The following is a 13,056-nucleotide window of genomic DNA, read 5'->3' as shown; positions in this document are numbered from 1 at the left end:
AATCTACAACAAAGGTTTTGACTGTTTCCAAACAGCAATGGTTTTTAAAAGACCTATCTTTTCTCCACTTTCCAAACACAAAGCAAGCTCCTCAAAAGGCTTTTAAACTTTTATATATACTTAAATACTTAAGAATAGAAATGACAATCTAATCCTTTCTGTGCCCAAGGTCATGTAGGTCATTAGCCTTCCCCCCCATTTGTTATAGGCACCCCAGACACCACCCTCACTGCTGTGTCTGAACCTTACCTTGATCTGGGAATACTCAGGCTCGAACTTTGCAGTCCACAGGTCTTGCTCATAGTAGAAGAGCCCATCATTAATGACCTTGGCCAGCTCAGCGCTCATCTTGGCACGGGAGGTGTGGTTGCCTGTGCGGTCCCCCCCTGGGTGCCGGCGCATGTAAGGTGGAGTCTGAGTGACAATGAGGATCTTGTTGACATCCCGGTCATCAATCTCATAGTCAGAGTCTTCATCAGACCAGGCGGTGAAGGTGTTCTTCCGTCCGTCCATCTGCTCCATCTCCTCGTCAAACAGGAAATCCAGTTCCTCTTGCTCATCCTGATCCTTGGACATCAGCTGCTGAGAGGGCAGCTGCTGAGGCAGAGAGGCCTGTTGGAGGAACCTGGGCTCCTCTGACTTCTGACACAGGGACAAACCAAGGGGAAAGAGAATCACCAGGGTGTCCTTAGACCAGGTTCTGTAGCTGTCCTACGATGGAGGCCTCAGCCCTCAACATTGGATCATCACAACTGTGTCCTGATAATGCCAGTAAGTCATATATATGCCTTGGAGGCAGCTTCATGGGGAAAGGACGTCCCATAGGATTCCAGGTTTCTCTACATACAGCTCACATCACAGTCATTCATAAGCAATGAGACGACAAGTTCCCTGCAGGCAGATACTATGTTCTCATTTACCCTCATATCCCACACAGCACCTAGCCTGGGAGCGGGCATGCAGCAGTTCAGCAGGTTGAATCATCCACTTATCATCATCTACCCAGCACCTCCCCATAAAACTTCACGAGGCCAGGACCACATCTGCCTTGCTCTTCTTCACATCCTCAGTATCCAGACTGGGACCTAGTGACAGCAGATGTTCAACTACTTAATGAATGAGCAAATATCCACTGGTACCAGGCCCTGCATGAAGAACCCTAAAGCAGAATAATAAACAGGACAAAGTTCTTGAACTTAAGGAGCTCACAGTTGAGTGGGAGAAACCAACCACCAGCTGGTCAAGTGCAAGGTGGTATGGTAAAGACTACAAATAGGACTTGTACAACTATACAGGGAGAGGGGCCCTTAACCAACAGGGGCAGGAATGAGCAGAGTCAGGGAAGGCTGCCTGAAAAAACTGATTACAGTGGTACAATGGAAAAGGGGAGTACAGAATTCAAAAGACCCAAAGCCCAAGGTCATCTCTGAGGTCTTCTCACAAGCCCCGGACCAAAGAGGGTGCAGGGAGGGGAAGGTGGATAGAGCAAAAACCTGCTCCTAGAAAGGGGGGCAGTGATTCTAGTCTGAGAGTGAAACATTTCTCGAACAGCAAACTCAGTTTGTACTCTTCATATATCGCTTTACTATATCTATAGCAGTCTAACCCCTCCTTCATCTTGAAGATGAGGCCTTGAGATCTTAAACAAGCATCCCAAAGTCGCCGGCCACCAGAGACAGGAGACCTGGGTTCTAGACTACAGACTCCAACTGTACATCCAGGCTACGAATCTGCTTCCTCTCTCCCCTCTTCTGAGGGGCTTATTTAGGTGCAATGAGAACAAATGCAGGGAAAAGGCACTTAAAATACAGCCCCAGGGATTTAGATGGGGCAAAAAGAACAGCCAAGCATCAAGAAACTTGGAACACTGCTGCCTGCAGCTGCATGCTCTCCTCCCGTGAAAATCACCACTGACAGTGGAAACAGGCCACACCAACCTCCTGCAGTCACTGGTGACCTCAGCTCACATTACCACACTGAGCCGCCAGCTTGCCCAACAGCCCTTCAGAGCCGAGAGCCCTGTGATATCCCTTCCAAGCACTCTAGCCTGGGGCCCTATAACCCAGGGCAAGTGACAGGCCTCACCCACCTTGAGTCGTGCTGGGGAGGGTCGAGGCCTCTTTTTCACTTCAATCCAGTTCTCAGAATCCAGGTCAGGCAGGCTGGCAGACAGGCCCTTGGGCAGTGTCTTTAGGTTGCTGACCTCCTCTGTTTTGGTTGGCACTGGGGTGACTGCACGAGGAGAGCCAGGCGCCGACTCTGAAGGGTGGAAAGGTGAGGTCCTTATCCTTCCCGTTCCCCCTCCTGGTACCAGCCCTGAGAAGGCCTGCTGGCCGGAGGACGAAGGCACCCGTATGCCGGTAGGGTACCTACCTGTCTCCTTCTGGTAGTGCTGGCGGGGCACAAACTCAGGGCAGTTGAGAAGCTGGGAGAAGTCAGTCTGGGAATAGTCCACTATTGGGGGACCGGGAAGAGGCCATTTCTCTGGCTCCTCCCTTCTGCGAACTTTCTCATCAACAATCTCCACCACCTTGCTGTCTTTTAGGGCCTGCAGGAGGGAAGGAGGGAGAAGAGGGAGAAGGAAGCTTTAAACAGACTGAGATTTAGAAGCCGGCAGATGACCCCACGGGCTCAGGTGTTAAGTCCAGTGCAGGCAGAGGAGTATTAGAAGGCTGGCACCAGCCTCCACAACTGGTAGACAGCAAGACATCCTACCTCTGACCCTGCCATCTATATCCAGTAATCTGCCCCAGAGAAACACCTGCACAAGCAGGTGACACATAGAAGACTATTCACAGCAACGCTGCCTGTAATAGGAAAAAACATGAACACTCCCTTACTGGCCACCACACAGGCAGGTTAAGTAAGTTATGGCGCATCCACTCGATGGAACACTGCTCGGACATTAAGAAGTAGCTTTCCCGGTGCTGAGGTGGAAGGAGCCACAAAAAATAGGTCTAGGTCAGTGAATATAAAATCTCATTGGTGTTTAAGTAAAAACATATGAATATAAATTTTTCTAGGAGTCACAGGTAAATTGTTACAAGTGTTTGTCTCTAGGAAACAGCAAAGAGTAGAAAGGGGAAGAAAGTTTTCCTTTAAATAAAATCTTCTAAAGACACAATGAAAACACTTCAAAGTGTCACTGCATCCCCTGCTGGCGAGGCTGGGGACAGAGGCACTCTCACATGCTGCGGGTACAAACGCAAAAGGTCCATGTCCAGGAAGAGGATCACGTGACGGCTAATAAAATTGCATCCATATCTGCCCTTTACTTCAGCCATTCTTCTTCTGGAAATTTATACCAAAGACACACTGGTGAAACCATGAAAGATATAAATCCAACTGTAAAAGGGACAGAGGAGTAGCTTTCTATTCTATACTCCTATGCTCCCAGGTATATTAAGTGAAAACATAAAACAGGTGGAGAAATACACGTGTCACATGTTACCATTCATCTAAGAAAGAGGAAAGAGACAAATATGTAAGAAGCATGTGTGTACTTTCTAATGGAATGATTCAAAAAAGGTTACCTATAGGGGAAGAGTGGGGAGGAAAGGTAGAAATGGGAGAATTTTAAGTCAGACTTCTGTGAATATACTTTTGTTGACTTGGAATCATGTAAATGTGTTACATAAATGTAAAATAACTTGAGAGCAAAATGAAACTAATATATCAAATTAAGGATATAACCATCCAAAAATTATTTTCTTACGTTGAAAATACAGTCATTTCACTCTACAAGTAGAGGGGGGAAAACCCAGTTTTCAGTAGTTGTAGAGATATTATGAAGGCAGTTATGACTCTGTAGTCCTGACTTTTAATAGAAAAATAAGAGTATATAACCTCATGATGCACTAAAAACAAACCACCCCCAACAAAACCTCTAGGAACAATGACCAATCCAGTAGCAATTAATACCCCTTTAACTCAAGTGTGTGGTATCTAAATATTATGTACCATTTCCCCAAAATAGAAGAACAGAGGTCCCCGAAAAAAGGGTCAATCCCAGAACTCGAGCAGGAAACGTACCGGAGGTACCAGCGCCCCACTGGCCAAATGCGGGACAATGTGATTGAGCATAATGACCCCAATGGGTTGAAATAAACAAAATATGCCTGAATCTGGAAGTTGATAATGATAAAAATTTTTAAAAAGTCCAAACCTCACTGGTTACCTTTGAAGGTTATTGGGGATCACTGGCTAATAAAGGTAAAGATCAAGCATTCATCTATCCTTCCTGTACAAATCGTATGTCTGTCTCTTGGTAACTAAATAGTTGGTGAAGTAAAGACCCTCCTCGAAGAGGTATTTCAGCTAACGAAGGGAGACAGAGTGACAGAACTAGAGTGTCATCATTCTCAGTTCCCAGTGATGGGGGACAGGCAATGGTCATCGATAGAAGCTTTATCACAAGGGGAAGAATCAAATTATCTATCAAGTACTCTTGACAAGGAAGAGGGAAAAAACCCCAAACCTGAATCTAACCAGGCCTTTAGATCACCAGTTTACAAAAAATCTGGCGTACAGAACATGTTATGACACCACTGCATCCTACGAGACATATTACCCAGTTTATTCAAATAATGAATTACAAGAAAAAGCGGGGGGTACCTAAGACAATACATGGGTCTCATAAAGTACTAAAAGAAAAACATTTTTTTAATCTAACCCGAGGACATTTTTTCACTGCTTTTAGAGAGAGAAGGGAGAGAAAAAAACATCAATGCGAGAGAGAAGCACTGACGGCCTGTCTGCCATGCGCACCCTGACTGGGGATTGACCCCACAGCCCAGGTATGTGCCCTGACTGAGAATTGAACCTGCAAATCTTTGGTTACAGGACAATGCTCCAACCAACTGGGCCACACCAGCCAGGGCCTAAAAGAAACTTGTTTGACAACTGGAGTGAATTTGCAACTGACCAAATATTAGGTGACCTTAAGGAATTACTAATACTTTTACACAGGATAATATTATTGTGGTTATTTTTTTACACAAGTATTTATCTTTTAGAGATAAGTACTCGTTACCTGCTATTTTCTTCAAACTAACCTGGGGGAGGAAACAGATTAGTGGGTAGATGGAATTAAGACTGGCCATGAGCTACAATTGCTGAGGCTGGGTGATGGGTTCATCACACCTTTGTCTGCTTTCGTATATGTCAGAAAATTTCCATAATGAATGGGAGTGGGAGGGAGGGGGAAGGGAAACGAAAAGGGAAAGGGGGGGAGAGAGAGAGAGAGAGAGAGAGAGAGAGAGAGAGAGAGAGAGAGAGAGAGGGAGGGAGGGAGGGAGGGAGGGAGGGAGGGAGAGAGAGAGAAAAGAAAGGTGGTACGGAGAGAGGCTGGCCAAGCCTTGGATCTTTTAGCAGAGGTAATCAAATGGGGACCCAACCCCAGTTTCGTAATTCAGGACCATTCTTTCCCCTGACCCCCAGCCCCAGGGAGGGAGACATACCGCAAAGATGAGAGAAATGTCAGTGGTAAGGGCCTGTACTCGGTGGAAGGAAGCAATAAGAGTGATGGGAAGGAAACCGTCAGCATCCATTTTCCGTCGCAGGAAGAAGTCTCGCTGTAAATTGTCCACGCTGAAGTAGTATTCACTAGGTGGAAGGGAGAATAGGTATGACTGCTGCTTCATTCACAAATAGGTCTTCCCTGTTCTGCTGTGTACCCCAGCGACCTCAGCAGCCTCTAACTTAACCCCTGAATCCCCAGTGTACATACACTGCTTTTTAAGGACTGAAAGAAATGTTATCCACTTGTGGCTCCCTAACCTTGGGTAAAGCCATTTCCTCTGCCCTTCAGCCCCTTTGCATGCCTGGCAAAACCCATCTCTCTTCTGCTTCTAAAATGCTATCACGTTCTACGTGCCTCAATGCCACAATCTATTTCCTTATGCGGCTCCCTCACTGGACTGAGAGATATTATAGTGGAGTAGTTAGGAGCTAGGGCTTTGCAACCAAACAGAAGTGGATTCAGCTATGTGCCTTGTCACTTACTAGCTGAGGCAATGGGCAAGGAACTGGGTCTGTCTGCTCATCTATGAGATGTGGTTAAGACCCAGCTCAGAGGAATTAAGTCAGTAACTGCAAGATTAAATAAATATGAGAATGTCTGTCAAGCACTTAAACTCACCAATGGTAAGAACTGAATAAACATTCACCAGCATTCTGGCAATGCAGCCGTTACAAACAGAAGCACAGAAAGGGGTTGAATCTAGACATTTGCTCTCTATTTTGGAGCGGCAATTTATAATTTTCTCAAGGTAAATATGGTATTACTTCCCTAATAAACATAACTTTGTGAAAAATTAGTTTAAAAGATGAAAGTTATCTTTCTTAGCTCCAGCCAGGGCAGCAACTGAAGGGCCTGTGCAGCTCTACTTTGCCCTGCTGCCAAACTCAGGTGGCTCCCAGACCCCCACCCACCTCTCCAGAGAAGGCTCCCACCCACTCACATCTGGCGCTTGATGTAGTCTTTGAGCAGCTCCTGGTCCACGCTGTAAAGCTCAGTGCTGCTGACATTGTCAAAGTAGTAGGTGATGTTGTTCATGTATTTGTGGGTTCGAGGCCCCTCTGCACCATCAAATTTTCGGTAGCCGAACTGGTAGTCAAAATGGGCTACAGGGAAAATGAGTGCCATGAGGGAGAGGTGATCCCTGCCCACCGCCCCGCCGCACTCCCTGGGACATCCCGGAGCCCAAAGGGGCCTCACGTACTTCGAGCGCCACCCCGGCCGCGTCCCCGGCCACGACCACGCCCCCGTCCACGGCCGCGGAAGGAAGCCCGTGCCCCACCAGCCCCATCACTCTTCACACTCGATGTCTCATCCTGGTCGTGCCAGGCAGGCTCCGGTTTGGTTTCTGGTTGCCAGGCTGGGGTAGGGGGGGCCATAGGTACAGGCACATAGGGGGCAGGCTCAGACCCTGTAAGGAGAGAAGGCTTTGGCTCAGGTCTGAGGGACCTCCATGCCCAGGCCCCCCATAGTAGGTGGCACATACCTTTGATCTCCCCGCGGTTGGCAGGTGTGTGTCGTGGCTCTGGTGGGCGGGTAGGGCGTGAGACCAATTTCTCTCTGGACACCTCAGGCTTCATGTCTATGTGCAATGGGACCCACTTGTGTTTGTTCCCTGGAGGACAGCATGGGCACACGGGAAAGGCTGAAGGAGGTCCTTCCCAGCCATCACACCCCCAACCTTCTTCCCCAGTTTGGGGCTTCAGGCCTGAATCACAGTCTGGTGACCTTGGACACATTCCTTTCCCATGCTGGACATCATTATCATCTCTAAAATAAGGAGGTCATGGCCCTGGGTAGTGTGGCTCAGTTGGTTGGAGCGTTGTCCCATAAACTGAAAGGTTGTGGGTTTGATTCCCAGTCAAGGCACATGCCTAGTTGCAGGTTCAGTCCCTGGCTGGGACATGTGAAAGAGGCAACTGATTGAAGCATGTCCTCAGGTGCGAAACAAACAATAAAATAAAAATAAATAAAATAAAAATAAAGTAAAATAAAATAAATAAAATAAAATAAGGAGGACCCCCTGGGGTCCATGGACCCCAGGGCGATGGACACTGCTGGGTGACTCTTAAAATCGATTTCTCCCTGGTCAGAGAATCCCATTCTGGAGCTAGACACATGGCTGCCCAGAATCAAGATGGCATTCCCCAGGCTCCCCTTAGGCTTGTGCCAAAGGTCTGGTTATGAGAGCTGTTGAAGGCAGTCAACCCCAGGTGGAGTCCCTAAAAGGGAGCCACTCTTCCCCTTTCCCTTCCTGCTAGCTGGAATGAGAAGGTAAGAACAAACTGTCTTACACGAGAGGCACCAGCACACCAAAAGCAAGATAGAAGGAATCAAAGAGTTGTCATTCTGGGCCTGGTCTACTTACACTGAGCTGTCAGGTGAGAGAAGTAAACTTCATCTTGTTTAAAACACTGTTACTCTGGATCTCTATTAGAGCAGCCGAACTAGTGCCCTAATCTTAGCTCCAGCCAGAGCAATGAGAACTCTTGTCTTTAAATGAAATCTTCCACAGGACAGCAATGCATCAACACATACGAACAATACAGAGGCGGGGCTTCACCTGTCTTGTGCACTGCCAGAGCCCCATGCTCGGAACAGGCTTACCAAATGCTTGTTTAGTGAGAGAAGAGTCTGATGGATGTGAAGACCGCTGGCCCAGGGGCCTGCGCCAGCCAGCCTCCCAAGGACGTTTCAGGGACCCCCCGAGAGCCCTCTGCAGCCCTCACATCCTGCCATCTCACAGTGCTGCCTGCCACCTTCTCCCAAGCCCTGTTCCAAGTCACTCACCTTTCTTCTTCTGAACCCCTCGCTGGCAGTCCTCATCCCCATTCTTCTCCTCCCCTGATTCATCCGATTTGGTTTTCGGGCTCTCCTTACTATCACTCCCCTCTCCTTTCTCCTGCTCCTTCATGTCCTTTTTGGGTGGCAGCTTACGGGCAGGCTGAGACTTGTGGGACTGTGGCTGCAGCAGGAAGTAAAGTGACAGGTGTGGTGAGTCTGAGAGTCTCTTGGGATGGGACAGAGGGAGCCCCTGTCACTAGAAAGATAAGGCAGAAGTAGCTGGTGCATGTGAGAACAGGTTGGGCTGATGTATTCTAAAGGTCCTGTTTTCACACCTGAGATGCCTTCACTGGGAAGCGTGGTCCAACAAGCAGGAGGTGGGAGACAACCTCCCAGACAGAGGGACTGGGGCTTGCAAAAGTCAAATGTTTACTCCCTGCAACAGGACCATATCCAGGTAGTCTGGGGGGCGGGGGGGGATGGAGGAGCAGCTGGTCCGCGGCCTGTCCACACCTACCCTATCTGCCAACTGGAGGCCGGTGGCCACAACCAGGGAAGGACCTAGACCGTCAGCCTAGAACAAAAGCACAGGGAAGGACAGGACTGACCAGGAGCCTCTCCTCTGTTAGGACTAAGGACAGCTACACAGCTTCCCCAAGACATGTGATCTAGGGGTACCTGGCCAACAACCACTCTCCCGCTTCACTCACTGGCAATCCAAACGCAGTGATGGAAAACACAGGTTCTGGAATAACGCAACACGCGTGACTTCCAAGTCCCACTTGGCCCTCAAGGGACAATAATTAACCTCTCCCAGACTTAGTGGCCTCATCTGTAAAAGGGGAATTATTAAAGGGCCTACCTTGGAGTCGCTGTGAGGGTGAGATGAAATGATGAACAGACAGCACCTGGCAATCCCTCATACACAGCCAGGGCTCAAACGGTGACTTTTAGCTATTTCACTGCTGCCCCAATTGTACCACCCACTCCTCTTAGGAGTAAGGTAAGACCTAAAGCTTTGAAAGCTTGAGAAGCCAAAAATGTATACATGTAGACAGAATTCCATCCTAGACATCCCATCCCTCCAACTTACCTGCACACTCTTATGGGCTATCTCTCCAGGTGTGGGCCAGTTGATTGCATCTCCAAAGTCACCAACCTGCAAGGCACATTCTGTGAGGGCTCTGGGGTGACCCTGCCTGTGCCATTCATCCCCTCGCCCCAAACACAGCTCCATCAAGAGATCAGAGGCCAAAATCAGTCTGCCCACCATCAACACTGGAGGCCCAGAAGCGGCTCCCCTGCTCTTTAGAGAGAAGCCAGAACAACCTGGCAGCTCAGAAGCACCCGGCTAGAACAGGAAAGAGGTTGCCCCCTCCAGCAAATCCTCCCCTTGGGCTGCCCACTCCCACTCCTTACCTTGCTGCCTTTACGCTGTTTGGGAACTGCTGCCCTCACCACCTTGGCTGGAGCAGAAGGTTCTGAGGGAGCAAGAAGGGAGAGATGGTTATTCAGAACCTGTGGGACAGGGCCACCACCAGCTCCTCCCTGAAATCACCACTCCTGCTCACCACGAAGCCTGCAGGCAGACAGGGTAGCGAGTTAAAGGGCAGGTGCTCAAACACCAATGCCAATTTTACCAGCCTTTCTGAAGAAATCATAGAAAGTGAGCTCATGGAAACAATCGCCAGCCCCAAACCCCAGGAACTGGACTCTGAGGTGGGAGGGCTCCTGCAGCCCTATGCCCTCTTGTAAAAAGGGCCCTGAGGCCTGGAGAGGGTGAGCCCAGGGCACACTGAGTCCATGCCAGAGTTAGCTCTCAGATTCCATGAAAAGAGGGTCTAAAGAGAGGGCCTGAAAGACCCTCTTTGATTCTACCATTCTAGAAGACTGGGTGTGAGCAGACCTGGACTAGCGGTCATGGGGAACGTGAGATACAAACTCTAACTCGGCAACCCAGAAGTCCAGGAACCTCTCCTAAGCCCTCACACAGAGGGCCAGCGTGGTCCTCAATGACCTGTGGTCAACAGGAGAGTTAGCCACTCGGGAAAAATTTCGTCTACCTTGAAGTTTCCAAAGAAAAAGTGAACCCCCCCCCCACCCCGACATCTGACTCAATGGTTCTACCTTTAGGAATTTATCTTAATGATACAAATTAGACAAGTGTTTAGAGTTATGTGCAAAGATGCCCATCAAAGTGCTGTCTATAACTTCAAAACATTGAAAATAGCTTACTGCACTTTGGCAAGTATAACGTGCGCCCACGTTTCTGTGCGCACTATACACGGGGTTATTACAGCCATGGCATGTAATCACTACACCCATGTGTAACGCACATCCTTATTTTTCCTCAAAAAGTTGGGCAGAAAGGTGCGCATTATACATAGCAAAATACAGTACATGTGCAACAGTCGGGAACTGGCTCAATTAAAGTTTAACAATGTTTATAGTCATGAAAAATGATGATCTTTACTGATAGGAAGAGGTAAATAATAAATGAGGAAAGTTACAATCCTACTTTTGTAAAACAAATAAAAATGTGTATATTCACATCTAAATAGTGGCCACTCTGGAAGGACATATAACTAAGGAGTTATGGAGTTTAGTAGTATGTTTATAGTGATTTAATTTTGTTTGGAATTCTCTAGCAGTTTCAAAGACAGGCATAAGCTGTGAAAAAGAAAACAGTGTGTGTGTGAGAAGGAAGTGGCTGTAATGGGTCTGGTCCCCTCTACACCTACAGTTGTTTTCTCAACATGTTCTGAAGAACAAGAGTTTCTGAACCCTTCCTCCCCCAGAGACCCGTGGGACTCTGCTCACCCACTTCTCTACCACTTTGCCCCTACACTCCCTGGGCAGAGAAATTTGCAAGGCTGGTCTCAAAAGGAATGTTCTACTCCTTGACCAGACCCACGTTCCCTTAATGAGCAGAGAGAGTCCTGGCCTGACTCAAACTGTAAAGGCACTGCATTCTTGGCTTCCGCTCCAGAGAGGAGCCACTGGCCCCTCGAAACACCCTACTCAACTCTGAGACATGAAGCTGTGGAACCCAGTTCCACAGCATGCCCAGCCCCAGTGCTAGGCAGCAGAGAACCAGAAATCTTTTGGTCCCTGCAGGTTAAAACCCTGAGGGCCAGAGAGCGGCTTACTCCACACTGATTTTCTTGCTAATCCCAGTTGGCCCAGAGAAGCCTAACACCACCCAATGCCCTGCCGAGGCTGCTTTGAATGAGGACACTGGCAGAGGCAGCCATTTCCTTACAGGGTCAGCCTCCTCCATGACACCTGCGCTATGCTGGCGATTGCTCCTCCTGGACCGGTACTCCCGGCCCCACACTCCCTGCACACTACCAGGTCGAACACAGGCGAGTGCCTGCAACAAGTTCATTAACAAGGTGGAAAAGAGAATCAGGTTTGGTTGATGACTTATTCCTGAAGACTTTCTTGGAAAAGGCAAGGCAAAGTTTTAAGGTCATTTTCTGTTTCTTCTAACAAAAACGCCTTCAAAATTGGAAGAGTCAGATCCTATGATCACCCTGCCTGATATTTTGTTCACCAAGATCATGAAAGGACATATGGTCAAGTACAAAAAGTTCAGTCTCCAGTTAAGGGGAGAGTGCTCCCGCCACTAAAAGACCCCACTGATTCCCTCTGCCTCCGCTAAATCCCAAGCTGGCCAGGGAATGTGGCCAGTCGGGAGACACGCAGGACATTCTTCAATTAGTCTTGCGTGAAGTTTGCTGAAAAAGCCCTACCCTTAGCTAATGACCATCTGTCCCGAGGACCCACAGTGGCCTGCTCTTGTTCTGCTCCCAACTAGGGTCTCAAGCTGCCCCTATCCCAAGGAAGAACAAAGTCCCCCAAGAGACAGAAGAGTCCACTAGGGAGACAGAACTACTTCTGCCTTTAAAAAATATTCCTAGAACTGTTCGAATCCTGTGGGACCTGGGAAACTCAGGAAGGCTGAAGAGCTGCTGTCAAGCCCTGAGGGAGTGGCCAGGGAGGGTGGAAAAAAAAGACGAGGCTTACTGACCTCAATCACACATCCCTTTCAGAGTCCCCTCCAAGCCTCCCACCTACCTTTACCAGGTGCGCGCGCGCGCACACACACACACACACACACTACACACACACACATAGCACCTGGCATCTGGAACAACTCCCTACAAAAACCAAATCTTTGCACAGGCACCAGCCCCCCCCCCAATTCTGAAACTTGCACCAACCATCCCTGACCCAAGCTCAGCTCAGAAAACACTCAAATCACCACCCTGCACCTGCCTAAGAGCAGCTGTGAAATGTTAGAGCTGCAAAAAGGACCCCGGCTCTAATGCCCTCTGTTTGCAGCCAGGGAAGGGGCTTCCCCAGGAGAAGCCAGTCTGGGAGCTGGAAGTCTCACCCCCTTGTCCAGTCGCTGGTCAGCTCACCAGAAATCCTGTGTCCACTGGTGGGAGGACAGGTTCAAAACCTGCCTAGTGTAACCTTAGGGCGCTTCCCTGGTGTTTCCTGGTAAACAGGGTTACTGATGGTAGGGAGATTTTCTCAGGTAGAGAGGGAGGGAGAAGTGGGGCGGGACTCACGTGGGGACCCCATTCTATGTGGGGAGGAAGGTGGCAGACAGAGGCCGTCAGAGTGCCTCCTCCTTGACTATGGCAAGTCAGGGGCTACTGGTTTTGCGGAAAGGGAGAAATGCTGCTCTCTGTCCCACAGGCCCACAGCCAGCCAGGAGCCAGCGCGGACTCTAATTCCAGGGG

At 48.9% G+C, this 13,056-nt stretch overlaps 1 protein-coding gene across 6 annotated transcripts in view; it reads right to left on the bottom strand.

Moving 5' to 3' along the window:
- LARP1 (La ribonucleoprotein 1, translational regulator) overlaps positions 1-13,056 on the bottom strand; it is a 76,690-nt gene that overhangs the window by 11,116 nt on the left and 52,518 nt on the right. For 3 of the 6 annotated variants that reach the window (XM_053926997.2, XM_053926996.2, XM_024577021.4), the window contains exons 2-11: positions 9,722-9,783; positions 9,396-9,461; positions 8,309-8,483; positions 7,005-7,133; positions 6,723-6,929; positions 6,462-6,624; positions 5,460-5,604; positions 2,374-2,548; positions 2,090-2,259; positions 250-642 (exon numbers count right to left, since the gene is read on the bottom strand). In XM_053926997.2, the coding sequence (XP_053782972.1) occupies positions 250-642; positions 2,090-2,259; positions 2,374-2,548; positions 5,460-5,604; positions 6,462-6,624; positions 6,723-6,929; positions 7,005-7,133; positions 8,309-8,432 (1,506 nt within the window). In that variant the 5' untranslated portion in view covers positions 8,433-8,483; positions 9,396-9,461; positions 9,722-9,783. Of the gene's footprint in view, positions 1-249; positions 643-2,089; positions 2,260-2,373; positions 2,549-5,459; positions 5,605-6,461; positions 6,625-6,722; positions 6,930-7,004; positions 7,134-8,308; positions 8,484-8,819; positions 8,877-9,395; positions 9,462-9,721; positions 9,784-13,056 lie in introns of all 6 variants that reach the window. The other 3 variants (XM_053926998.2, XM_024577019.4, XM_024577020.4) reach the window with 2 other exon arrangements.

The sequence above is a fragment of the Desmodus rotundus genome, chromosome 6 (assembly GCF_022682495.2).
Source record: "Desmodus rotundus isolate HL8 chromosome 6, HLdesRot8A.1, whole genome shotgun sequence".
NCBI classification, from domain to species: domain Eukaryota; kingdom Metazoa; phylum Chordata; class Mammalia; order Chiroptera; family Phyllostomidae; genus Desmodus; species Desmodus rotundus.
The sequence above is the reverse complement of the archived record's forward strand: the minus strand, read 5'-3'. Positions and strand labels throughout refer to the sequence as shown.